Source organism: Aedes albopictus, chromosome 1, assembly GCF_035046485.1.
Source record: "Aedes albopictus strain Foshan chromosome 1, AalbF5, whole genome shotgun sequence".
Lineage (NCBI taxonomy): Eukaryota > Metazoa > Arthropoda > Insecta > Diptera > Culicidae > Aedes > Aedes albopictus.
This window is the reverse complement of record NC_085136.1, coordinates 232,809,878-232,836,691: the sequence shown is the minus strand read 5'-3', so window position 1 is coordinate 232,836,691 and position 26,814 is coordinate 232,809,878. Positions and strand designations below refer to the sequence as shown.

Below are 26,814 nucleotides of genomic sequence, written 5' to 3'. Positions count from 1 at the left end.
AGACCTACTCGCTCCGCTGTTTCCAGTCCAATCGAACATCACAACCAGAACACATTCAAACCTTCCTTCGTCATTTCTCATCATAGTTTCTCATATCGAGCTATTTATAAAATTTGATCTCAAACACGCTCTCTTGTATTGAGTTTTCTAGACTCAATGTGTTCAATCGAGCATCACAACCATAACACATTTATATGCTTTCTTCGACATTCCTCATCATAGTTACTCATTTCGAACTATTCACAAAATCTAATCTCAAACACGCTCTCTTGGATTGAGTTTTTCAGACTCAGCGTGTTCAATCGAGCATCACAACCTAAACACATTCAAAAGCTCTATTTGACATTCCTCATCATAAGTTTCTAGGTTTTTGCACGATCTGCTATTTTATTTTTCCGGCTCCTGTTTTTTTTCCTTCGCTTCTCATTTGTTCCCTATTTCTGCTTCATGATTTCATCTGAAAACCTGATCGCTCTGTTTCTTTGTTCTTGAACCACTTCAAGTTTACAAAGCAGGGAAAAATCTAACCTCTGTATGTGTGAATGATAGTAAAATCAAAAGCCTGTTCATTTTCACTAACCTCTTCTGTAAAGCTATGTAAAACACTTTACAACTAACGAAACATAATTACCATATATTTCTCAAAACTCCTACTCCAGGTTGACTCCTCTCTGCAACAGGAATTCTAATCAATCAGTCAATATAACCTAAACAATAAACCCGTTTAAGAATAAAGACTGCGTTTCCAGCTAAATCACAGAAATATCCCCCATCTACCAAGCACGACCTCATCATTCATTGCTCTCCATGCAAATGACGGTAGACACAAGCCAACACTTACCTTTCCTGACGTAGTGTACGGTTTGGGTTAAAGATACACAAAGAAGGTTAAACAAATTAAACTTCAATCAATAATTTAATAAAAACCTAAGTAGCCCAAACGTAGTACAAATGTCAAACTAAATTCGGTAAAAAATGGCCAATATATATAGAAAAAAAAACTTTCGAACTGAAAATGAAAATATTTTTCTCTCTATTCACACATTGAGCACTTTATTCATGTCTACAATTTTGGCTTATATTTCACTTTGAACAACTATTGTGGATTTATACATGTATACATTTAACCAATTACTTTCACGATTAGATGAAATAATGAACAAATGATGCAATTATATATTTTTGGCCTGTGTTTACCCATGCTGATCAACAAAATTAATCCTATTATATAATCAATGCCTTTACAGAACACAAACACAAAAGAACAAGACCCATCCATTTAAATATCTAAAAAATATCGAAAACTTCATTTCGAAGCAAATCAACGTTTTCTCCATTCACTTTACAAGCACTTCATCCATAAACATAAAGCATTGACCAAGGGGGAGTCGCTGAGCACATCTTTACTTGTGCCAATTATTTTCAGTGTGCCACCGGGTATTGAATTGTGCCTCAGTATGCCCCGAAGTGCCACTGCTTGATGATTCAGATTTTGCTTGGCAACTACCAAGACAACCAACTGTTTGTTTTCATTTTGCCGGTCAAATGCACATGGTTGCCTAGTTTTTTCACCCAAACTCAAGTGTCAAAATTGTGCCTCAGAGTGCCTCGGTGTGCCACACAGCGTATAAGACGGTGTGCTTGGCACCTCTTGGCACAATGTTCCAAGCGACTAGCCCCTTGGCATTGACTCAATATTGTCTCCGAGCATTAACCTACTCCCATAGCATTCAACTCCCACAAACTTAGCCCGGATTATCTCTCTATTTCAGAACAAAATACTGGCAATATTAGTTCTACTTACCCAAATACAAACCCATATCAATGGTCTAGGTTTGGACGGGACTTGCACTGACTTCAACACAATTTATTAGGAAAACTTCCAATAGCGCCCCTTTCTGCCTTATTTCACCGCCTGCTAATTGCACTTACTGGATTTTACTGCTTACCCGATCGGTCAGTTCAGTATCAATCAGCAAGTGAGCTACGCCGTTCCCATACTGGAGAATAATACCTACATAGAATCTATTGACTACTCACCGCTGTTGTGTGGGTTTGCAATCACGTTGAACGATGGACGAGCTGCTTTTTTGACTGCAGGAAATACGAAGTTTGATCCAAACGTGAGTATCTATAGTTGAATTATAACATGAAGTAGGTGGTTGTTGATTTGTTGCGCAACTCAATCAATGTACATGCATTTTTTATACTTCAACGTTTCTTTTTATACGGCAAGATGAGCCATGGTTGCGTTTTTACATGGTGAAGCATAGTAATCCAACTTTAAAATAGGGTAGAAGCTTCATTTTGGTCAGCCCGGAGTTTTGGCCATAATGCGGTTATCAGCCTGTTACGATCTAAATCTACATAAATTTGTTTTTACTAGTAGATTCTAATATAATATGATGATTACAGCGGTGAAAACCATACATTTTGATTAAAAACTGGAAGAAAAAAATATTTTTTCTTAAAAAATCAGCAGCCAAGGCGCCATTCACCGTGTTGTATTGGTGAAATTGAAGGGAAATTGTCATATCATTCAATCATAATATGGAAATAATGAAAAAATATTCGAAGGCACACGGTGAATGGCGCCTTGACGGTATCTATTTTGGCCAGGGTGCTTCTAATTTGGCCACTCCCATAAGAAATACACGTGATTGGCCAAAATAGAAACCAAAGCTGAGAATATGGCCAAAACTGCGGCAATGCTTCTATTTTGGCCAGTGCAGCTTTTTATACGAAAATCAAGTATTGATTTCTGCATTTTAGTATAGATAAACCTTTGTTATTAGTATAGATCGAAACCTTTCATTTAACACATTGGTAGTTTTCATTGGATTATTGGTTATTTTTATAAAAATGATTTCCCTTAGACTGGCCAAAACCGGTGCCCGCACCCTACTAATAAAGGTTCAATTTCAAACGGATTGATGTACGGATTAAGAAACTTTATTTTCTACTGAATTAGTTCTTCGTCTCATTAGTTTATGTATTATTTTCACCAATAATTTAATCTAACCCGTAACGTGGGTAGATCACCTTGGAATGGTGCGTTACGGTGTAAGATCTACCATTTCAAGTTTTGATCTTGCTATTTTCCAGCCTGGTTTATTTAAATGCAGGAACATTCCAGGATCAAGATTTGGTGTACTTTTTTACACTATTTATTTATTTATTTATTTATTTTATTCTGTTTATTTTTCATTGCTAATATACTGTTTGTTTCAGAGGGATGGAGGTAAATTTAAACTATATATAAATAACAATTTACAAAAATATAACAGTGGAGAACGTATCACAATTTAATACTTTTTTCTATTTCAGATTTACAAGCAGGCAATCAGCGATCAAAACGGCGAAGTATCTCTTTCTTTAGAAAGGTTAAGATTACCGTACGATACAGTGACAAGTAGACCACGTTTTCCGCGTCGATTTATTCGTGCCGAGTTCCATAATTTCGATATCTTTTTCGAACATTTACGATAATGTATTTCTGTTCATCACACCTTCAACTTATATTACGCGTTGCGAACATTCGCGGATAATAAATATGTACAACGGTTTTATTATCCCCAATCTTATTAACACGGGAACGCGAAAAAAGTAATACAAGAACATATATAAAACTCAAAAGCAACGATTCTAGTTGTTTAGTTGTCCAGTTTACTCGTAAAGCTACGGCGCGGGTTTTGGTTTTTCAGCATTGGCAGTAACACTAAACGGAGTTGCATACAGTTTATTTTCTGACTGAGAAACGATAAGCTTAAAACGTGCGTTATTACGAGTGGATCCGACATAAGCGTGGTTTAAAAAATATTCATACCCGGTATACAATTAAATTTAATACACAAACATACAATAAAATTATTGTATTCTTCCGACAGCCGGCTGGCGGAAGACTAAACCATATCAAGGGTTGCATAGCTCACATCATTTACCAATGTGAATCCAGATCTATGTAACTTTCTATCCCTTCCCTTCCTTTGTAACAAACTTCCTTCCTGTGACAACCGTGGGGATGCGGAGGTACACACGGTCTCTAGTAGCAACGGATGTCACACCAACATTCCTTCCCTTCCCCGATGACCGTGAGGACGTGGCCGGCGCCGGTACTGACAATATAAAGTTTTGAACCTTCAAAATTGCACATTGAGGATGGAAAGCTACACCCAGGCCCCATCCATTTGGTTCCCTGTGCAATGTTGACTGTTCTGGTCAGTAACGGAGTAGCAACTACGAATTGTACGGTCATCTCATGCTCATGCTCATGCTCATTTACTGCTTACCCGATCGGTCATTTTTTTTGTTCACAACATCATATATACATTATCAACACTACACCCATCACATTCCTTGCCATTTTCCCCAAAAAAAAAACACCTTAAAACACACACGCCAAATCCACCGGCTGCGCCATGTGGTATCCGTGATCCATCCGCGTTAAAATATAAAATCCCGACCAAAACTCCCGTTCATATTTAGCACGCCGCGCATGAAACATCCATACGCCACAAAATTCGTTCATAAACTGCCTTCTTGTCATTCGGAACAACCGCTTTACGACCACGCAAATCCCAAACCCACACACTATTCCTATTTCACTCACGCACATTCTCATTCATGTCATCTCATTCGCATCACGGTCGCTGTCTTCCGATTCATACGAGGGCATTCGAACTGACGACAGACTCGGAGGCATTTGCTTCGAAAGCACCAAACAAAAGCTTTCATCGCAGAAGCTGTGCGATGTTTATTTTGCGCGTGCACTCTAAATAGCACGCACGCAAATCGACATGTATCATCCACAACATTATAAAATTATTAAACATGAAATGGCATAAAGTGAAATGCTAAATCTAGAAACCTAGTATTTCCATGTGTGTTTGTGAGCACATATTGATGAATTTTATCAATTTTAATATACAATACACGCTCACTACAGATGGGTGGGTGAATAGTGTGTAGTATTGTGTTGTTCCTTGCTGTGAATGTATCGCAAGTATCACATAGATGCGCAAGATTATTCGGATCACCTGACGTGGGTGATCTATTGTTTGCTTACCGCGTGAAGAGAACAATAGCGAGATAGGTGTTTTATTTTGTCACGACCACGTGGGTGGTCGATTGTTTGCTTTCCACGTAAAGTTAAGAATATCGCGACGGTTATGGCATCAAAACCAATAGGTCATATCACTTATCAGAGCGAATCCCGACCCAACGATATCTTTCCACAGAAAACAGACATCCAAGTCCAATCTGAATTTTGAGTAAGGAATATTTCATCGGCAACACAAGTGGCAATAGCGTGTCGTTGCAATCGGTTAATTTCCCATACTGATTCAATTCACATTAACAAACAATCCTTCCTTCAACCATTGGTGGAGACGTGCGGCACAGAGAACAGACATCCAGGCTAGAACAAGTTTCGTTCAGAAAGTTGTGTAAGGATTTGAATCTTTACTTGAGTAGGGTTGCAAACCAATACACGATGAAAACACTAACGCCACCAAACACCATATTGCCACAGACAGTGGTGAATTGAAACATTTCAAGTGGTGAATTAAATTAGTATGGGAAGTTAACCGATTGGGAAGTTATCACAATAGATCAGAGAAATGGTCGCAGTGATAAGTAACCCTACAAAAAAAAAAAACCGATTGCAGTGCCACGATGTTGCCACTTGTGTTACCGATTTCAAATGGCCCTTAAATACCTTACACAGTTTCGGAACTGGACTTGGATGTCTGCTCTCTGTGGGTCAACTGTGCTCACTGCACACTTAAAATAAAGTGCCGTATTGCGCAGTTCCCACCCAACTGGACCCCTTTCGCAGTTAGTATAAGTGCGGGATCGTGTATAAAACTGCGATTTTGCATCGAATCGTTTCGGTGTCTTCTGCGCACTTGTTCAGCACTTTGTATTGCTTATCCAGAGAAATCTTCCAATCTGGCGGAGTGAAGAAGACAAAGAAGACCTGTTCCGCAAACGTCAAACTGCTGCACACTTCAAAAAGTATGCACACAACCTTGAAACAAAAATAAATAGTTGAAAATCTAAATTATGTTTAATGGCGTACAGCTGCATATTAATGTGCTAAAACTACACCTAATATAGTTTAGAAATAAGTTATATGTTGTGGCAACAATTGCGATTACATAAACCATAAATGAAACAATTTTCATTATTTTTGAATTTTATGGCAACCAAGTGAGTGAGAGATTTTTAGCGTGAACCGAGCACTTTTGACGTTTGCGGAACGACTGCGGCGGTCGAAACCACCGCAACCCCGTTGGATTTTTTCTATTTTACCGCAGTAATGCATAAGTGCGCAGAAGACACCGACACGATTCGATGCAAAATCGCAGTTTTATTCACGATCCCGCACTTATATTAACTGCGAAAGGGGTCCAGTGGGGTGGGAAATGCGCAATATTAAGCTGTTCTATTTTCGGTAAAAGATCAGATTACTGGATGTTCAGCAAATATTATCGAGGTTCGGCGAAACATTACCGAACGTTCGGTAAACTGTACTGAACCATCGGTAATGCATACCGAACGTTCGGTAAAAACCGTGCTGAACTTCGGTAAGTCAAATTTTTACCGAAAATAGAACAGCCGAACAAGTGACTCTAAACTAAGTATGTGTGCAACCTTCAGATGCTTTCTTTAACGGTACAATAACGACGCCGGCCACGTCCTTACAGTCAGGTTGGAAGAGGGAAGGAATATTAGTACCTAGATTAGTAATAATTTTTGTTATGTGAAAGTGTGTTTTTACCACACGCACAGAGAACAAACGTCCAAGTCCAGTTCCGAAACTGTGTAAGGAATTTATCGGCCGTTTGAAATCGACAGCACAAGTGGCAACATCGTGGCGCTGCAATCGATTAATTTCCCATACTGATTCAATTCACCACTTGAAATATTTCAACTAACTGTGGAAATATGAGCCTCTGCACAAATCTGGCGCACTACTCACTCCCACAGAAAATTTGAAAACAGCTCGCACAGTAAAAGTCAAATGTGACTTTTATTGTGCGCGCTGTTTTCAAGTTTTCTGTGGGAGCGAGCAGGACAGGACAAATTCGTACAGAGGCTCTTGGTGTTTGGTGGCGTTAGTGTTTTCATCGTGTATTGTATTTACGTGGATTTGCTAACTGAACACGACGAATCAGAACCGCCGTTCTTGGAATCGCCGTTCGAATCGTCGTTTGATTGAAGAGCGAGACAGCAGGCAAACTGACACATCGCTTTGACATATTTAACGTAGGAGCAACACGTGCGTGAAATTCTCTCGGCCTGTGGTTTGTTTTGATCCAATCTGACATTTCTTTTATGCTGCTCATGCTGTCTTTACTGCCACCTGATGGAGGAGCATAGTCGGAGGGGTGCTCCAATGAATTTTCGGAAGAGTTTGTCGAGATAAAAAGTTATCGTTGTAATTTTTTTTTTTTTTTGGGAAATTCGGGTTTAAAAGTTCAGCATTAAGCTTTTCAATGCGTGTTTTATATATTACTTTACAGAAAATCACTGTAAAGATCATTTAACGTAATAAGCGCATAAACTAAAAATCTATAATTTTACAATAACGCATGGAAACACACCTTGAATTGCACGACGATTACCTATAACAAATTCCATTTGAATTCATCTTCGAAGTAAATTCACAATAGTTAAATAGTTATTTATGTAACAAGTTACAAAAAGTTGTTTTTTTTTCAGTCGTACATTTATCCAACGAGGCTTGCCGAGTTGAATAGATACGAAGAGTGCCAAAAAAATCGAGTTTTGTAACGAGTTCCATACAAAATTTTATGCAATGATTTTTTTCATTATACAACTCATTTGAGTTGTATAATGTTGATAATGCAACTCATTTGCAGTAATTATTTTTTATTATGCTACCGTATTACCCCGCTAATACGACACCGACTGTTGTCGAATAACCGGGGTAAACTTTTAATTCCACAAACTGATCACCCTACACGACCATGCTTATTGAAATTTGGCAACTGTATTTTTATTTTTGTTTTGATTTCCGGATTTGTTATGGAACTTAATTCAACAGATATTGTGGTGGTGCGAATGAAAAGCTCGTTCTTTCTACGATTGTTACCATCCTCAGTTCATCCGGTTGATCTACAGGCGGTTTGGGTATCAAATAGCAACAACTCAGAACTTCCGGAATTAGCTTCTGCAAGAGGAGCTGCTGCGGGTGCGAGTAAAAGCTCAATATCAAACTGTTTTGCTTTTATAGTGTACATCGCTGTGACATTTGAACACTTTTTAATTCGACATGTGTCGAATAAGCGGGGTACGAATTAAAAAGTGTCGTATTAAAACGTGTCGAACCAGCGGGGTAAGACGGTACTCATTTCAGTTGCATTATGAATTAGAACGGAAAAGTTGGCCTAATGAAACCAAAATGAGTTAAATAAAATAGAAATTATGATACTGAATTGCATAAACATGTTTATGCAATTGTGTATTATAATTTCTATTTTATATAACTCATTTTGGTATCATAATGGCCATTTTTTACGAACTGGTTTTATTGTGCAACAGAAATGAGTTCCATAATGAAGAATAGTTGCATTGTGTTTATAATGCAACTCATTGGAGTTGCATTATAAATATTATGCAACTCAAATGAGTTGCATTATGAAGAAATCATTGCATAATTTTTTTTTCATGGAACTCGTTTTAAAACTCGACATTTTCAGCACTCTTCGTATTTATCCAATTCGGCAAGCCTCGTTGGATAAATGTACGACGCGTGCTGAAAAAATCAACTTTTTGCAATTCGTTACATAAATAACTATTTCAGACTAATTACATCTGAATAATATTCATATCTATATATGCTAAACGATAATAAATATACCTATCAGCAGTTGATATAAGTGAGTTAGATTTTTTTTGCTCAGATCGGTAAATAAATAACTCCCATACAAAAAATAATAATTGGGTTCCTGATCGAGCAATGTTACCACGCTAATCCAGTATATGTTGCCAAACAAGCAAAAACAAAATTTAAGGAGCCTGTCCCCCTGAGCTAGCAATTTAAAACTTACAAAATAAGTAGGCCGTTGATTTTCACTTTCACGCTATCAGAAAATTCTTCTCGGCAAGCTCCGTTGATATAAAACTGTGTCTTAAAATAAATCTCACTGATTGTACACGAGCTGTTGAGTGTTTTTCTACGAAACAACTTTTCTCATAGTCAGCCCATCATCATTCAACAATGACAGATACAGATATTTTCAGTCCTATTTTCGTTTTAACTGCATACAATTTCAGCCATTCATATCGTCACATGCACACATTGTCCCATACAGTCCATTCACCGTAACACAAAACAGTAAAATTATATCCTTACTTGGCAACCACTAGCTGCAGCTGCTCGCCGGCCTGCTTGATCACGGATTCGGCCGTAGCGAGGCGCATCGCGGACGCATCAGCCCCGTTGATCGTGACGATCTGGTCGCCCAGCTTGAGGCCCGCCTTGGCCGCCGGACTGTTCTCCCTGACCTGGTTCGGGATAAGAAAACGTTCACGGATGACCCGCACCGATAGATCGTCCGTTTCGAACGGGATAATGTTGCGCTTGAACTTGGGCCGCTTGTAGTAGTCGGGAGCATCGTCACGTTTCTGTGGTCGTTCATGATCAGCACCATCGTCCTCGTGGTACTCAGAATCCTCGACCAGTTTCGGTTCCTCCAGAGCCATCCCGATAGATGCTCAACGAACACGCGATCGCGATTCAAACTTTTTTTTTCGTAGGAATTAGGACTACACAAGAATTTCTTCGCGGGCTCGATCGGTTCGACGCGGATCAGGTTCGAACGGTTGGAATATAAAAACTAGACTAAATTCCCGAGAGTGAAGGCAAAAGTTGTACACCAGTCGCCCAGCATATCTGGTGCCCTGGGCTTTGCGGTCATTATCGACGTCATCTTAGCTTCGTTGGGATTTTTTTTATCAGATCGGGTTGTATTTTGATGGTTTGTTCGGGTTTTCATATTTTTAAAACAACGTTTCGTCTGCTCCCAAGCGTGCGATCGGCGCAATACCTTCGAAGTTGACCCGAGCAAAAATACCGACCGGCGGTGATACTCTGGGATATTCAAAGTCATTGATCATAATCCGAGTCATGATCGTGATCACGATACATCCAGTGAGTATTGAAGAATTTTAAGACATGCATTCTCAAACATTGGCAGTTTATAATTTCAGTTAACATTGCTTTTCAGGCTAGGCAAATGCCATCCTTGTATTGTGCATCTAAATTGTGCGATTTGTAGTTCAAAAGGACTTTTTAAACCTATCTAGATTAGGGTATACCTTTACTAAATCGCAGTTTGGAAAATCTAAAAAAAAAATGGAGCTCTATGTATGTAATTGGATATTAAAAGCGCTGTAGGCACCTTACAGTACAATCATAAATAGAATATGTTTGCCGAGACGGCTAGTAAGTTACAGTTAGTTTTTCTTCGGGCTATAGAAAAACAAAAACATCAATACGACCTAAACCGAACGAGGGAACACATGCCTCTCTGAGCACAAGACAGAGACTCACAATTTTCTCAAATTTCTAATCAGCATTTTCTTGAAACGAAGACCCCCTTCGCTTTTGATGTCAAGGGCGGCGCATTTATACTGTTGGGTTCACTTTTCGATTGCGTCGATTAGGATTACCTAGCCACAAGGTGGTTTAAATTTCAGCAGAAATCCTATACGTCGAAAATCCGAGCTTCGAGCTGCTACACGGACAGAAAAATGTCTACATTGAATCAAAAATAATGATTGTTGCTTTTATGGAATGATATTTTATTGAATATATGCTAAATATCATAAAATCAATAATATAATTCAAGTTGAATTCAAAGTGAACTTATGTTTGTTTTAAATGTATCAACATCCAAAAATAAGTATTGTTAAATCAATAATAATTCGTTAGACTATACCGTGCATTCATGCGTGTACTCCCTCGAGCTCGTCGTGACCAAAAAATGCTAGAGACCACTCCCTTGTTCTATCTCTTGAAAAATATGTAAACAAATAAAAGGTTTCTCGCGTTCATGATATTTGTTCCGCCGGCTCGTGAAAAGTCGGCGTCGGTGGTGTAGTGGTAAGCGTGGTTGCCTCTCACCCCAGTCGGTCGGGGTTCAATTCCCGTCGACGCCGATGGGATTTTCTGAGACATAAAATCCGTGATCACGCCTTCCCTCGGATAGGAAGTAAAGCCGTAGGTCCCGGCCCATGTGTTGATGGGTTCGATATGTAGGGTCCTCAGGTGTGGTGGCTGTCTCCCTGGGGCGTCGGAATTTAAGGCTTAGCTCCTAGACCCAGCCGACGTAAAACACAACTGGCGCCGAACGGTGCTAGTTGGCCAGAAAAAAGAAGAAGAAGAAGAAGAAGAGGCTCGTGAAAAAGTGTTTATTTTCAGTAAAAAAGTTAATAAAGTAAAGTTATTCTTGTAAATTGTCGAAGGTTTAGGTAAGTATGTGTTCCGGAGATAAAATCTGTGAAGTTTCTGGTCAGTCAAATGTGTCCAAAAGTGGTTTTATGTTATGCAGTTAAGCGCTACTGTGCCCGCACTACTGTTATTTTTTTTCTTGTTTTTCATTCAATTCCCAAATTTATGCATTGTCTTCAAATGATGAACGATTTTTGTGTCCTTTTTTTCTTCCGTAAAGTTCTGGCACCATTGGAAGAATGGATTTCCGTCTAAATCCGCTGATTCAAGACAGCGAAGACCTACATGAAATCGTGGTGGAGGAGATTGATGAAGGGGCAGTAGAAACCATACAACTTCTAAGCTCCTTTGGAGAATCCAGACTATTTTTAAGATGCTGTGACTATTATGATTTAAACGAAGTAATTTGTGACATAATTGTTTGCGAAGAATCAAACAAAAAATAAACATTGTAAAATCATAAAAAGGCAGAAACTTAACAAATTAAAATCGAAAAATAGATATTGTAGACACATAAAACTTAAACTTAAGCTAAAAATACACATTTACTGATGATTTTATTTCTGGATATTTTGTTTTCATACAGTTTGTAAACTATAAATAATTCCCTCTTTTTCCAAACTAAGAGGACATCGAGGGAAGTTATTCGAGATCTAAATGCATTGTAATATTAACGAATCAATATATCTTCTAGATTTGAAAAAAAAGTCTTACATCAACAATTTGCATGCATACATACTAGACCGGCCCACATTTGTATGAAGCGAAAAAAAAGTTTTCAAAATTCACGGGGCACCCTCTAGAATCGTGCCTTTGGATGAGAAGAACAATCTGTGAAAGATTCAGCTCAATCGGTTGAAAACTGAGCTGGCGCAAATGAGTTGAAGGCTTGTATGGGATGTTCAGTCCAATTATATGGGAAATTGGATGACCTGCAGTCTCTCATACAGCACGCCGGTTTGGCGAGTTCGATTTGACTCAGAATTGAAAGAATAGCAGTTGATACTCTAATGAACAACTTTGTAGAAGACCATATCATGATAAAACTTAATTTAGTTGCGGTTTTAGTCAACGAAACCAGGATTAGGACATCTTCCCCGTTTACTCTCGGTTGTTACATGCAGCACGTGTTTGCCGTTCGAAACTTGCTCACTACATCATAGGCGGCTATGTTGTCCTTCATTTTCATTGCTCACGTATGTGGGTGAGTATCGAGACAATGTAGAATTACATAGCTGCCTATGATGTAGCGCGCAAGCTACGGCCGACCAACACGTGCTGCATATAACAACCGAGAGTAAACGTGGGAATATGTCCTAATCCTGGTTTCGTTGGCTAAAACCGCAACTAAATTAAGTTTTATCATGATATGGTCTTCTACAAAGTTGTTCATTAGGGTATCAACTGTTATTCTTTCAATTCTGAGCCAAATCGAACTCGCCAAACCGGCGTGCTTGATGAGAGACTGGAGGTCATCCAATTTCCCATATATTTGGGCTGAACATCCCATACAAACCTTCAACTCATTTGCGCCAGCTCAGTTTTCAACCGATTGAGCTGAATCTTTCACAGATTGTTCTTCTCATCCGAAGGCACGATTCTAGAGGGTGCCCCGTGGAATTTTTCGACATTTTTGTATTTGGGCCGGTCTAATACATACGGTGTAAATCAAGTAAGCATTACTCTGTATGCACAATTTAAAAGATGAAATAAAGTGGGAAAGGGTCCCAATATTGTCGTATTGAAATAAACTTCATGTGGCTTTATTGGGGCCCTTGTCCACCTTAATTCAACTTCAAGTGTACATACAAACTAATGTTTACTTTATTTACTACGTATTGATGCATGCGTTACAGCTTGAGCAGCGTGGTTACATGGGAATGCATTGATATTGTTGAATATAAAATACTATTATGGAATCTACCGTACGCATCCTAATTCTGATTTTATTTTTCATGATAGATATGATTGAATTCACAAGAAATCTCCTTTAAAAACAATAATACTATTGTATTTTTAACCTTCAGTCAAATTTGACAGCTTGTCAAACTAGAAAAGTTCTTGTAATTTCAAACGTATTTCTTGTGTATTCAATAATCGTTGATTGTTGTAGGACAACAATACTGGATTGTAAAAACAATGATACTTTCTCATTGCAGCCAAAACAAAGTGAAATTTTTATTGAATTTAAGTCAAATATGGTTACTTTTACAATACATTTTTCTGCGTGTAAACAGTCAATCATATTGGTTACGACACGCTTCCTGAGATGCGTCGTTGACTGGCTGGCTGGCGTTTTCGCCGCACAGATGGAACAGCGCTTCTAAAATTAGATGTAAACACCGGCGGCGCGGTCATTTGGCGTCCAACGAGCAACGACCGCACAGTTTGAACCAGGTTATGGACACGGTTTGAAGACAGGGAAGGGTAAAGAAAGAATCATTCATAACTATATCTACGGAACCTGCCGCTACTATTTCATTTTTTCAGATTAATGACCTGTGTGAATTCATTTAATAATATCCAATTCAGGATTTTTCTGAAACTTCACTAAAGAAAATGTAATAAGGAAAAACCTATAACAAATACAGGTCGAAACTTTATTTACGCTAGTGAATATCTATTTTGAATTTTGAACTATTTTGAAGGCCTTGGATGTCCCATATGTACTTGATTAACCTTAGTAAGGCCTTGGGGTCTTTTTTGACCTTTTCCGAATTTCAATTCGCTATAGCTTTTGTTTCGAAAGGCCCAGAAATCTGAAATTTTCAGACAATTATTTTTTTGTGGAAAACTATCATTTCCATTCATCCAAACATTGGACGACCCCTAGGGGAGCTCCCATAAAAAAAGTTACAAATAAGACCCTGGGGTCACTTTTGACCCCAAACTTTGAACGGCTCTCAAAAATCAGTGGCTGGGCCGATTTTGATTTTCTTTGGCCCAAATGAAAGCCACACATGTCTAGTTTTCAAAACCCCCGAAGAGTTCCGGATTTGGTCACTGTGGCCACCGGGAACCTGCTTCAACTGAAAAATGCCGCTTTAGAGACCCTAACTTTGGCAACCTATAACTTTGCAACCGAACAAGTAATCAGGACCGTTCAAGAATCGTTGGAAAGGTATTCACGTGGACTTTGATTAAAGACATTAATATTGACTAATTCTTAAGCACCGGTTCCGGAAATCTGGAACATCCGGAAAGTAATGTTTTTCACGATAATGTGCTAGAAAGCACATTCATATTATTTACAGGATAGAAGTTTTTGCATCAAACTTCTTTAGGCCATAATACAATCTGTCGAGAACTATTTCTGTATGTTTCTGGTTATGTCCCGTCCTTCTGAAACCGGTTCCAGGGATCCCACAAGATGGCCAACGAGTTGACTGTAACGAAATTGAACGGTTTTCCGCGCCAAACACATCTGCGTTGGTTAACTCATGATGAAATCTCAATAATTTTACATGATCCATATTGTTGTGATACAGTGATAGACATTCGTTTAGCCGAGACCAAAAAAAGTGTCAGGAAACCCATACAAAAGATTTTATGATAAAATTTTTTTATCGTAGTGATAGTATATCTAGTACTGTTTTATAAAAATGTGATACATCACACTTACATATACACTGAAACAAAAACGAGGGTAAAAACCCTTCAAATGTCATTTTTTGCCTAGACATTCGTTTAGCCGAGGTAAATGAAAAATTGGTTTTCAATAGTTTTTTTGCAATTTCGTGAATATATTTCGAAGATATACTCCAAGGCATTTAGTTTATGACGTGTTAGCAAGATAATTGACCTTAAAAGTTTATTTATTTGTGAAATTCAGGGAAATGTTATAAAAAAATGTCCTGATAAGGAGAAGCGACGATAAACAAATTTATTTAAGAAAAATGATTTCTGTAAACACTCAAACGTAAGCTAGATTAGCAGTTTTGAAAATATGGCACAGAATTATTGTTAGAAATGTTCAAATTATTACATAAAATGTCATGAAAAAATTAAGTATACTAGTTTTTGGTTGTTTAAACTTTAAAATGGGATTGATAAAAGCTAAAATAAATAGTTCTGCATTGAAATAAAGATGTGCCCTAATGCCTGTGGAGTATACATGTTTGATGCTAGCATTAATGAATGAGTTAGAAAACTACTAAGTGAAAGAACTGCAAGTAGTGTCAGAATTGTTGTACCCTGTTTATTTAAAAGCAGATGCTCATACAAAAATGCAAGATATGGTCAAACAATTGGCTTATTTCATTCAATCTGGAGAAATATATTATAAATGAGTCTTAATTGTGAACCACATTCATTTTTAACATGATTTATTTGAAAAGAATGTCTAAATTATGAAACAAGTAGTTCATGCTAGAAATTTGAATACTTTCAGTGCTATTTCTCGAAATATGAGCCGTCCAATGTATGTTATTTCAGCCAGAATACAGTCTGGAAGGTATTGGGAACTATTAGAAGACGTATTAGTAGTAAACGCTGTGATTTATGCAAGTGGAACCATAATATTTCATCGAAACAATACTTAAATACGTGATTTTTTGATGGTTTGCGTTATATTTTTCTGTTAAAAACATTGTTTTTCGTAAATTTTCAACCTGCTTTGGTCATGAAACTTTCAATGCATTCTTTTGAAACACTTCCGATAAAAATAACTACATCAAATCTCAATTTGGAAACATTTACAATAATATGACATATTTATATGAGATGCATGCAAAATTAATATGGCAACACTTCCAAAAGGACCTAATTCATGATTTACAAGTCGATATATAATGCAGGTCACCATACAAAATGACTATTGGATATTTTTCGAAATTTGTTAGTTTTTTATTATGGAATTCTAAAAAATGTTCAATTCGGCTAAACGAATGTCTAGGCAAAAAATGACATTTGAAGGGTTTTTACCCTCGTTTTTGTTTCAGTGTATATGTAAGTATGATGTATCACATTTTTATAAAACAGTACTAGATATACTATCACTACGATAAAAAAGTTTTATCATAACATCTTTTGTATGAGTTTCCTGACATTTTTTTGAAAATTTTTTAGCCTCGGCTAAACGAATGTCTATCACTGTATGTGAAAATATTGTTGAACATTGTGGTCTTATGTGGCCACCGGAGAAACCCGTATTGAGGGACTTCCATGTTTTTGCAACAAAGATAGGCATTCGACGGCTCTAACTTCATGATTTTTCATGGCCATGTGGCTTCTGCCATTAAAAAGATGAATTGACCATTCTGGTCTGTTTTGGCCACCGGAGTGACCACCGGAAAAAATCGCATTGAGGGACTTCCATGTTTTTGCAACAAAGATGGGCATTCGACGGCTATAACTTCATGATTGTGTACTATTTTGACTATTCTGGTATGCTTTGGCCATCGGAGTGACCACCTGGAGAAACACATACTAGGGAACTCCCATGTTTATTTTTAAACGCTCATATTATCTTGATTTATCACCAGAAGCAATCTTTCGACGGCTCAATTTTCATGCTTCGACACGCGACATATTATCTTTATGCTCAGTTGTTATTCTTATTGTTCAACAAGGTTATTCTGTAGTAGAGGCAATTCATGTTAAAATATACTGCGATTCTTGTAGTCTGATACTTGCAGGGTCTCCAGTTAGCCTAGTGGTTAGGGCTATGGATCGCCAATCCGGAGACGGCGGGTTCGATTCCCGTTATGGCCGGGGAAATTTTCCCGGCTCCCTGGGCATAGAGTACACACTCTGATTCAATTTCGCTGTTCGGTAATTATTTTGCTGAAAAAATACGGTAAAGTGAAAAAATAACCGGATTTCGGTAAAGATTGCACTGTTTACAAGATTTCGGTACTTTTCCTACCGAACTTTATGTAATTTGAGTAGCATCTGTCAAAAAAACTACAGTACGTACAGTAAAATTGAACAAATACCGTCTTCAGTAAAATAAAGTACCGGACAGCCGGTTAATCGTTCACATCATTACCGAAGTACTGTGAAGCGTTGAGCAATTGTGTCGAAACGTCGCAGCTTAGTAGATCAAAAACCCAATTCAGTTTCTTCTGTGTTAAAAGTTATAATAGTGTTTACTTATAAAAGGTTCGAAGTTAATAAAAATCAAAAGTTATCGGACAGAGCATCGTATTCGCCGTTACGGAGTAAGTATTTTTATGTCGGATCTGGCCATATCAGCAAATAATTAACTTTGCCTTCCAGCATCTCCAAATGATATCCGGCTTCAACACCATTCCGTTGAATACCGCTCACGCTAGAAGCCACTGCAGCGATCGAGGACAATGAGAAGCAATTATATTGCCAACTGTTATATGATATTGTTTTACTCTTATAAGTTTTGAAAAAAGAAATGAATGAAAATTAACAATAAATTACAATGGAATTATAGGTTATGTTTTATTTGTATTCAGCATTACCGAAAATCTGTAAAATCCTGCGAAAGTAAATAAAAAAATACCGAAACTCTACGGTAATTTACTATTTAGCATTACCGGAGAAATACGGTAATTTTTGACAGCTCATCGAAAATTAAAGTACCGGACGTTCGGTACCTGATTTGATTACCGAACGGATTACCGAACGTTCAGCTGTTGAGATTTCAGTAAAAAAATACCGAATACTGTAAAAGAATCTAAGTGTGTATCATTGTACTTGCCTCACAATATACAAATTCATGCAATGGCAGGCAAAGGAAGCCCTTCAATTAATAACTGTGGAAGTGCTCAAAGAACACTAAGTTGAAGCGAGGCAGGCCAAGTCCCAGTACGAACGTAGAGCCATAAAGAAGAAGAAGAAAAAGAAGAAGATACTGCACTGTCAATGGTAATATAGTTAGTTCGAGAATTGAGGATAGTTTTACTTCGGTTCACAAACAAACCTTTCATCGTATATTTTGGTTAACACCACTTAACGTTTTGGTCGTCTATGTTCACTGTTCTTGAAAATCACATCGTTTCTTTTCATTATCGTTTTAGATATGTCCACATTATTTGTTAGTACTTGATAAGCTTTCTCCTTTCTTGCTGGCTCTATTTTCTTATACTTACGCGAAGTCAGCTTTTTCAGAATAAAAAGTTGTCTTAGTTGGTAGGAGAAGGGCATTCTTGAGGAAGACAAACAATGTTTCACTTGAATTAGAGAATTATCAAGTTCTGCAATCGAGGAATTCAGTCACAAATATTATCCATTTAGTGAGTTTTATGAACATTTCGCAATTCTTTAATTTTTTTAATTAAATTAATTCGTCTAGTAGTTTTAACTGGCATACTCTTAAAAGTTCCACGGAGGATTCCTTTCGAGTCCGACTGACATCAAGGTATACAATTAAAAAAATGTGCATGCTGCCCAGGGGCAGAATTTCAAACCAAGTATCTCATCAATGAAGAATACAGTCTCTCAAAGATTTCAGAATTCTGAGCTATGAGATTTTTAAAATTTGCGTGTTTACTGGTGCCACGTAGAGGCAGAATTCTGACACAAGTGTCCCATTTTGTGCAAGTCTATGTCATACTGATCAACTTTGTCGAAGACACCATCTTCCTAAGTTATTAGGATTCTGAGCTATACAATTTCTAAAATTTGCAAGTTCACTAGCGCCACCTAATGGCAGAATTGCGAAACAAGGTTTCCCTTTTATGTAACTTTATGTCATACTGGTCAATTTTGCTGAAGACACCAACTTTCTTAGTTATCGGGGGGAGCGACACTAGTTTTTCTGAGCCGAAAAACTTCAAAAAAAGTCGAAAAAAAAACCGGTAAAGGCCGCCTAGTGGCAGAATTTTGAAACAAGTGTTTATTTTTATGTAAGTTTATGTAATACTGATCAACTTTGCCGAAGACACCATCTTTCTAAGTTATCAGGATTCTGAGCTATGAGTTTTCTAAAATTTGCATGTTGACTAGCGCCGCATAGTGGCAGAATTACGAAACAAGTGTTTATTTTTATGTAAGTTTATGTCATACTAATCAACTTTGCCGAAGACACAAACTTTCTAAGTTATCAGGATTCTGAGCTATGAGATTTCTAAAATTTGCATGGTCACTAGCTTCGCCTAGTGGCCGAATTGCGAAACAAGTGTTTATTGTTATGAAAGTTTATGTCATACTGATTAACTTTTCCAAAGACACCAACCTAATAAGTTATCGGGGGGAGCGACACTAGTTTTGCCAAGCCGAAAACCTCCAAAAAAGTCGGAAAAAGACGAAAAAACCTTCTAAAATTTGCATGTTCACTAGGGCCGCCTAGTGGCAGAATTGCGAAACAAGTGTTTATTTTTATGTAAGTTTATGTCATACTGATCAACTTTGCTGAAGACACCAACTTCGTAAGTTATCAGGATTCTGAGCTATGAGATTTCTAAAATTTGCATATTCACTAACGCCGCCCAGTGGAGGAATTTTGAACTTCGAAACTCATCGTCAGTAAGTTATTGGCGTGGTTTTTTGGCAAATATCACACAATCCTTCTGTGTTTTAAAACATTTTACTCTGAAGCCTTTTATATAGCCAAGGGGAATAGTTGGTCTATTAACCCGTGAACACCCGAAACGATCTTTTTTGGTAGAAATGCAATATCATCTGTGTTTTAAAACATTTTACCCTGGAGTCTTTCGTATAGTGAAGGGGAATAGTTGGTCCATTTATAAGCCAGTGGACACCCAACTAGCAACACATAGGGATACTCGTAATATTATGAGGTGCACAATCGTGAAAGAATTATGCCGATAGAGTGAATAGAAACAAGAGTAGAGCCTATAGACTTTGAAGGTCCTAATTCCAGAATAGTTTGGAATGCCTGGTATAACCCATGAATGTACCCAAAGTATTATAGTTGTGCACTGAGGCTCCATCAGCAGTAGAGACTACATTCCATGAATATTTTTTTTACAATTAAAGCATGATACAGTATGTAGATATAATAACCCAAACTTCAAAATGTATTGCAGGCCATTTGTGTTTCACGAAATGTCCAACTACCACAATATCGAGTTGCTCGTAGCATTGCGAGATCTGATGGACATCAACGTGACTAAATTTCTCGAACAGAGTGAACACAAATGATGGTAGATTCAATAGTTCTTGAGAAAATGAAATCCAGAGTAGTTTGGATGACCTAGATCACCCAATTCATGTACCATGAATATTCTAGGGGTGCTTTAAGGCTTTTGGGTACCGTAGACTATGTTCTGTGATCATTTATCGTGTATATAATTTGGGTTAGGTTGTTGGATTTGTGACACAAACTTCGGAGTACTTTGGAGGCCTTAGAATAGCTCGGGGGTGAAAACTTCAACAGACTATGATGGGTAGTGATACATTGCATGTCAAGGACCAGTCAAAACCATCAATGATTAGCAAAGCGATGAAATTTGAGCAAAAACATGTAGAATTTATAAAAATACGAAAAAAAAACACGTATTTTCGGCTACCAGCAAAAGGGGGGGAGCAGTGAATGAAAATTCAACCATCGCGCAACAATAACGACAATGTCGCAACTTGAATTTGTTGCGACATTCTACCACAGAGAACAGACATCTAAGTGCAATCTGAATTGTGTGTAAAGAATTATTTCATCGGCAACACAAGTGGCAATCTGGTGGCGCTGCAATCGGCGAGTTTCTCATACTAATTTTATTCACCACTTGAAATGTTTCAATTCACCACTGACTGTGGCAATATGACGTTTGGCGGCGCTAGTGTTTTCGACGTATATTGGTTTGCAACCTTACTCAAGTAAGGGTTCAAATCCTTACACAAGTTTCTGAACGAAATTTGTTCTAGCCTGGATGTCTGTTCTCTATGATTCTACCCAATACGACATAGGTTTGTCCCAACTTGAACAGAATATGATAAAGATCGTGCAGCACGAGTTTAGAAATTTTTAAGCCTTGCATTGTGATTTTCGAGCGGTAACTTCGAGTCGATGAACACTGCAACGCTGTTGAAGACATATCATCAAAAAGTTTCGATTTTGGGTTTATAATAGGGTGACGAAGGGTATTATCTGCAGGTTTGTTCTCTTCGTCATGGGGGGTTTTTGTGGGCCAAATTGCCTGAAATTTGGGCATATAACTCAGCTTGGTTGGGAAGGACTTGAGGCCAACTCTGAGTTTATCAGGTTTCAAAAAACCCCCCATGACGAAGAGAACAAAACTGCCGAAAATACGTAAGTTCCCCTAATTGATTATTTACAAGTTGAAAAGTACGCAACAAATTTAGCTTCCGTTTTGTCTGCAACGAAAATTATCGAGATCATGTCATTATTTGTTACCAGTTGGGATAAAGAGTAATCACTGCGCCTTCTTTGTTGTTTGTTTTTTGCCTCTTTTGTCTGAAAATTCTCTTCACGGGGGGGATGGTGCAAAGAGAGGAGATACCATACATTTCTAAGCACAACTATTCCCCTTGACTATAAAAAAGACTCCTGGGTAAAATGTTTTAACACACAGAAGATATTGCTTTTCTACCAACAGAAGATCGCCGCGGGTGTTTACGGGTTAAGTTAAGGCACAACCCATCGGTACTTTATGACATGTAATGTACGCAATGAGTTATCGGAATGTAACTCAGTGCTTAAAATGGTCTTCTACTAGACAGGAGTGATCGTTACAAGTGACTAGGTGTGATCAATTATCTCGGATGTGCTAAGAGATAGCACAATTCTTCCTTCGGCAAACTTTTAGTGCTTGAAAAGATCTTACACTTAGATTTTTGGTTCATATGATAGTTGAGAATTTGGTCGCAAGCGGCGCTATCTGCAGTATGAAGCTGAATTGCACTTGTCGTGTCTTTTGGGAAGACAAGGGAGAATCTCGGCCAAATTCCCTATTCGGCCGATGTTCCTCGAACACAATAGCCTCCCAAGGCGACATGCTTCCACAAACTCTGTTATATGACTGCCTTCTTTTTTTTTCAAGTCGATCTCCATTCTGGCCCGTTTACATATTTGCTAATTCTACGCGACAGTTCATTTTCGAGCAGTATTGGCGTCAATTTAGCGCAATGTAAACACTTTTTAGCAGACAATAAATTTAGCATGACAAAATCAGAAGCTTCTGAATTCGGTGCTAAAACTAGTGGACAATAATGAGGATATTAGATTGTCCGACACAATTAGCATCATGTAAACGGTCTGCTAGACGAATTGTCAGCTAATTATGCCATCACGCCAATTTTATTGGCAGATAGGGAAGTGTTTACATTACGATAGTTTGGTACCAACACAGTCGGACAATTAATTGTCCCAGATTTAGCAGTTAAATTTTTAGCGGCAATGTAAACGATACTAGCGTGGAATAAATTGTCCGACAGAATATTGTCACGTATTATTATCACATATGTAAACGGGCCATTCCTGTTTCTTACCACTTTCCTTCTTTACTTTCTGTCATCTGTTTGTCTGCCAAGTTATCCCTTCGAATCACGTTCATGTTTTGCAGTAGGGCTGTGCATTTACACAATAGTGGTCTCGCAGCGCGGTGTCACGAACACTAATGCAAATCTACTGGTTGAAAATATGCCCATTTGATTTTGCCGGGAACAGCTGATCTTTGTTTACTATTTTCAACCAGTAACTCAGGTAGTGTTCGTGTAATGCAGCGTGTACGTACACGCAACACCACTAAAAGCAGAAACCACTATTAATGTAGATACACGAACTTCATGTAATTAACAATAACAATGTTCTATTTCATTTTCTCTTTCTGCCTCTCTTATTCCCTACAGCACTGTAGGAACCATATTAGGTTTTCAAGTACCGTAAAACGGGGTAACTTTGATAATGCGGGTAACTTTGATAGTACGGTAGGCACTGTATATTTGATCTTATAACTATGATTCCTTCAATCAGTAAGAAAAAGGCAAACGTGTATCAAAACTATACTTATAAAAGACCATCGCAGAGGTTTTTTCATTACAACCAAGTTTGTAATGGGGATAAACACGAGTGGGACGATTTTCACGAAGTCCGTTCAGCTGCTTGGTTTCGCCGATGATATTGATATTATTGCTCGTAAATTTGAGACGATGGCGGAAACGTACATCCGACTAAAGAGTGAAGCCAGGCGAATCGGACTAGTCATTAATGTGTCGAAGACAAAGTACATGCTGGCAAAGGGCTCCAGGGAGGAATCACCGCGCCCGCCACCCCGAATTCATATCGACGGTGATGAAATCGAGGCGGTTGAAGAATTCGTGTACTTGGGCTCACTGGTGACCGCCGACAACGACACCAGCAGAGAAATTCAGAGGCGCATTGTGGCAGGAAATCGTTCTTACTTTGGACTCCGCAGAACTCTACGATCGAATAAAGTTCGCCGTAACACGAAGTTAACCATCTACAAAACGCTGAGACCGGTCGTCCTCTATGGGCACGAAACATGGACCCTACGTGCAGAGGACCAACGCGCCCTTGGAGTTTTCGAACGGAAGGTGTTGCGTACCATCTACGGCGGAGTGCAGATGGAAGACGGGACTTGGAAAAGCGAATGAACCACGAGCTGCATCAACTGCTGGGAGAACCAACCATCGTCCATACCGCGAAAATCGGGAGGCTACGGTGGGCGGGTCACGTCATCAGGATGTCGGATAGCAACCCGACTAAAATGGTTCTCGAGAGTCATCCGACCGGTACAAGAAGACGTGGAGCGCAGCGAGCTAGGTGGGTCGACCAAGTGGAGGACGATCTGCGGACCCTACGCAGAGTGCGGAACTGGAGACAAACAGCCATGGACCGAGTGGAATGGAGGCGGCTACTATGTACAGCAAAGGCCACCCCGGCCTTAGCCTGACCGGTAAGTAAAGTAAGTTTGTGTAAAACTTTTTGGGTTAAAAATAAAAATAGTCGTTATTTTCGTCATTTGTCAACACCTTTAAACAATCTGCTGTGCAACAACTTTTTTACTATTTTTTGAAAGAATGGACACTTACTTTCGGTAGATCGATCATGTTAGATTCTAAATCTGACATTGAATCTCTTAACGAAGCGTATTTTTACGTATTGGAATCAATTTTGTAAAATGTGACAATACACTGATAGGCGTTTATCAGTATGCAATACTCTTGTAATTTCAAGTAGTTCATTCTGTTGTTTTCTAACTTTGTTTATAAAAATTCAAAAACAACTCAAATAAGGAGAAATTGTGGTGCGTAGCATATAATCATTAGAGTGGGTCATCGTTTATATGGAAAAATAAAAAACTCAATGGTATCCCATCAGATCAAAGTTTTTTTGATCCCATTTCAGGACCCAAATAAGTGTGCAGAAATTGGGCACGATCGGTTATGTCTACGTTTTGCGCATCGCGTTTGAAATTTGTATAGGGTTTTACATGGGAAAACACACTTTTTTGCATATCTCTCATAACAAGCTCGATTTTTACTAAAACCGTGTAACCGATAAAGTGAAAACATAGCCTAGGGTGTCCTGAAAAACTTTGTCGAAAACCGCGAAGTGATCTGATGCTTATGAAAAAAGTTATAGCGTTGACATTGCTTGGCTTGGCTATACATGTTAAAACATAAACACATGCATGCAGTTCATTGGTTATACCTATTTTTACAAGTATCGGATCGCTTTGCGGTCTTCAACAAAGTTTTTCGGAACATCCTAGGCTATCATTTTACAGTATCGGTTAAAAAGTGTCAGACAAACTTTTTCAACTTATGGCTAAAATACAAAAAAATATGTTTTCCCATACAAAATCCCATACAATTTTCAATTGCAATGCGCAAAGTGTAGACGCAACCGATCGTGCTCAAATTTTGCACAGATACTCAGGACCCGAAACGGAACCAAAAAAGCTTTGATCTGAGAAAACGGTTCCGATGACCCACACTAATAATCATTCGTTGATGTACCTTAAAGATAATATTTTCACATAGATTATGGTTTTTGATAGGTGAATTCACTAAGTTTTTCACTTATTACACCACAAACTCACTTAGATATGTAGAATTTTGTCAAATTCTTCGTGTTTTGTATTAAAAAATCATCCTGATATGTTCTATATGGCTTCTCCCATCATATTGATAGTCCTAAGATTGCAATCAGCAATATTTTTTTGGGATTTGTGTGTTTTTCGTGCCACTATCAAAGTTACCCCAAAATGAAAATGTGATTCTCACGCATATGACAAATTATTAGTTAACAAAAAAATTTAAAACTATCAGATTTTGCAATTGCAATTGATAACTGAGACCCCAGTACTTATTTTAAAAATATAAAACTAGGAAAAATACTATAATATGAAAAAATATTGAGGAAACTTGCTGAAAACTGCGTTTTACGGTAACTGCTGCCATATGCGACTGCTCAAGGCCCTGATAAATTGGAAGGATAGTAACTTAGGTAAAGTTGTTGGATAGATAAAGGTCATACAGATGATGAGCTGCGAATTTTGTAATTCTTCCACTAGGTGGCGCTAATGAGCAAGTACATTTTTAAAACCTCATATCTCCGAATCTTGAGGACATACAAAGATGATGTCTTCGGCAAATTCAATTAGTCGGACATTGAAGAATTCGTTGAGAAATTTACCGATGAAATTCAAGAAGAAACTTAACAAGGATTCTTGAAGGAATCATGTTAGCACAGATAAATGTTAGTAATTTTAGTAGAAACCTCCAGAGGAGTTCCTGGATAAATTATTGAGTAATTTCTGAAGGAACCCTTATTGCCATCTCTGAATAAATCTCTAAAACATCCGCAGAGGAATTCTTTGAAAAAATTCTTGAATGACCCCGTGAATAATCATTGGTGGAATTGCTATTTAAATCTCTCCAAAAAATCGCTGTTAGAATTCCTGTTGAAATTCTTGGAGAAACATTCGCAATAGTTTCTTAAAAAAAAGTCCTGGGAGAATACTTGGAGCAATTCAAGGACGAATCCCTGCAGAAATAGCTTTACAGATTCTAGCATGTTTGAGAGACGAACCAGCCAAGGGCTGAAAGTCTCTCTGTATTCCAGAAGGAATTTTCGGAGGAATTAAAAGCAGCAGATATTCCTGTAGGAATACCACGACATTCTGATATCTTTTGTGAAATTGAACATGAGACAGCTTATGCTGCAAAACTCGACATGGGACAGCATATGATGGAAATTACAACACGGGACAGCTTATGCTGCACATCTCACATGATTGGGACAGCTTATGGTGAGAAAATCCCGAAAATTTCTAGATTTATCAGCATTACAGTCCCACCAGAGTTTTTCTTTGTTCATATTTCAATGATAAATACCAATTTTAAGGCTATGCTGATGAATTCACCTTGTGTTTTTATTACACTTGTTCGTAGAGAAGCAAACAATGCTGAAA

The 26,814-nt window shown here is 38.1% G+C and overlaps 1 protein-coding gene across 2 annotated transcripts in view; it reads right to left on the bottom strand.

Annotated features, from left to right (window-relative positions):
• Positions 1–26,814, bottom strand: part of LOC109425388 (PDZ and LIM domain protein 2-like) — a 51,142-nt gene that overhangs the window by 18,823 nt on the left and 5,505 nt on the right. The window contains exon 2 of one of the 2 annotated variants that reach the window (XM_062846421.1): positions 9,383–9,534. In XM_062846421.1, coding sequence (XP_062702405.1) covers positions 9,383–9,534 — 152 coding nt within the window. Of the gene's footprint in view, positions 1–9,382; positions 9,969–26,814 lie in introns of those variants that run through there. The other variant, XM_062846420.1, reaches the window with a different exon arrangement.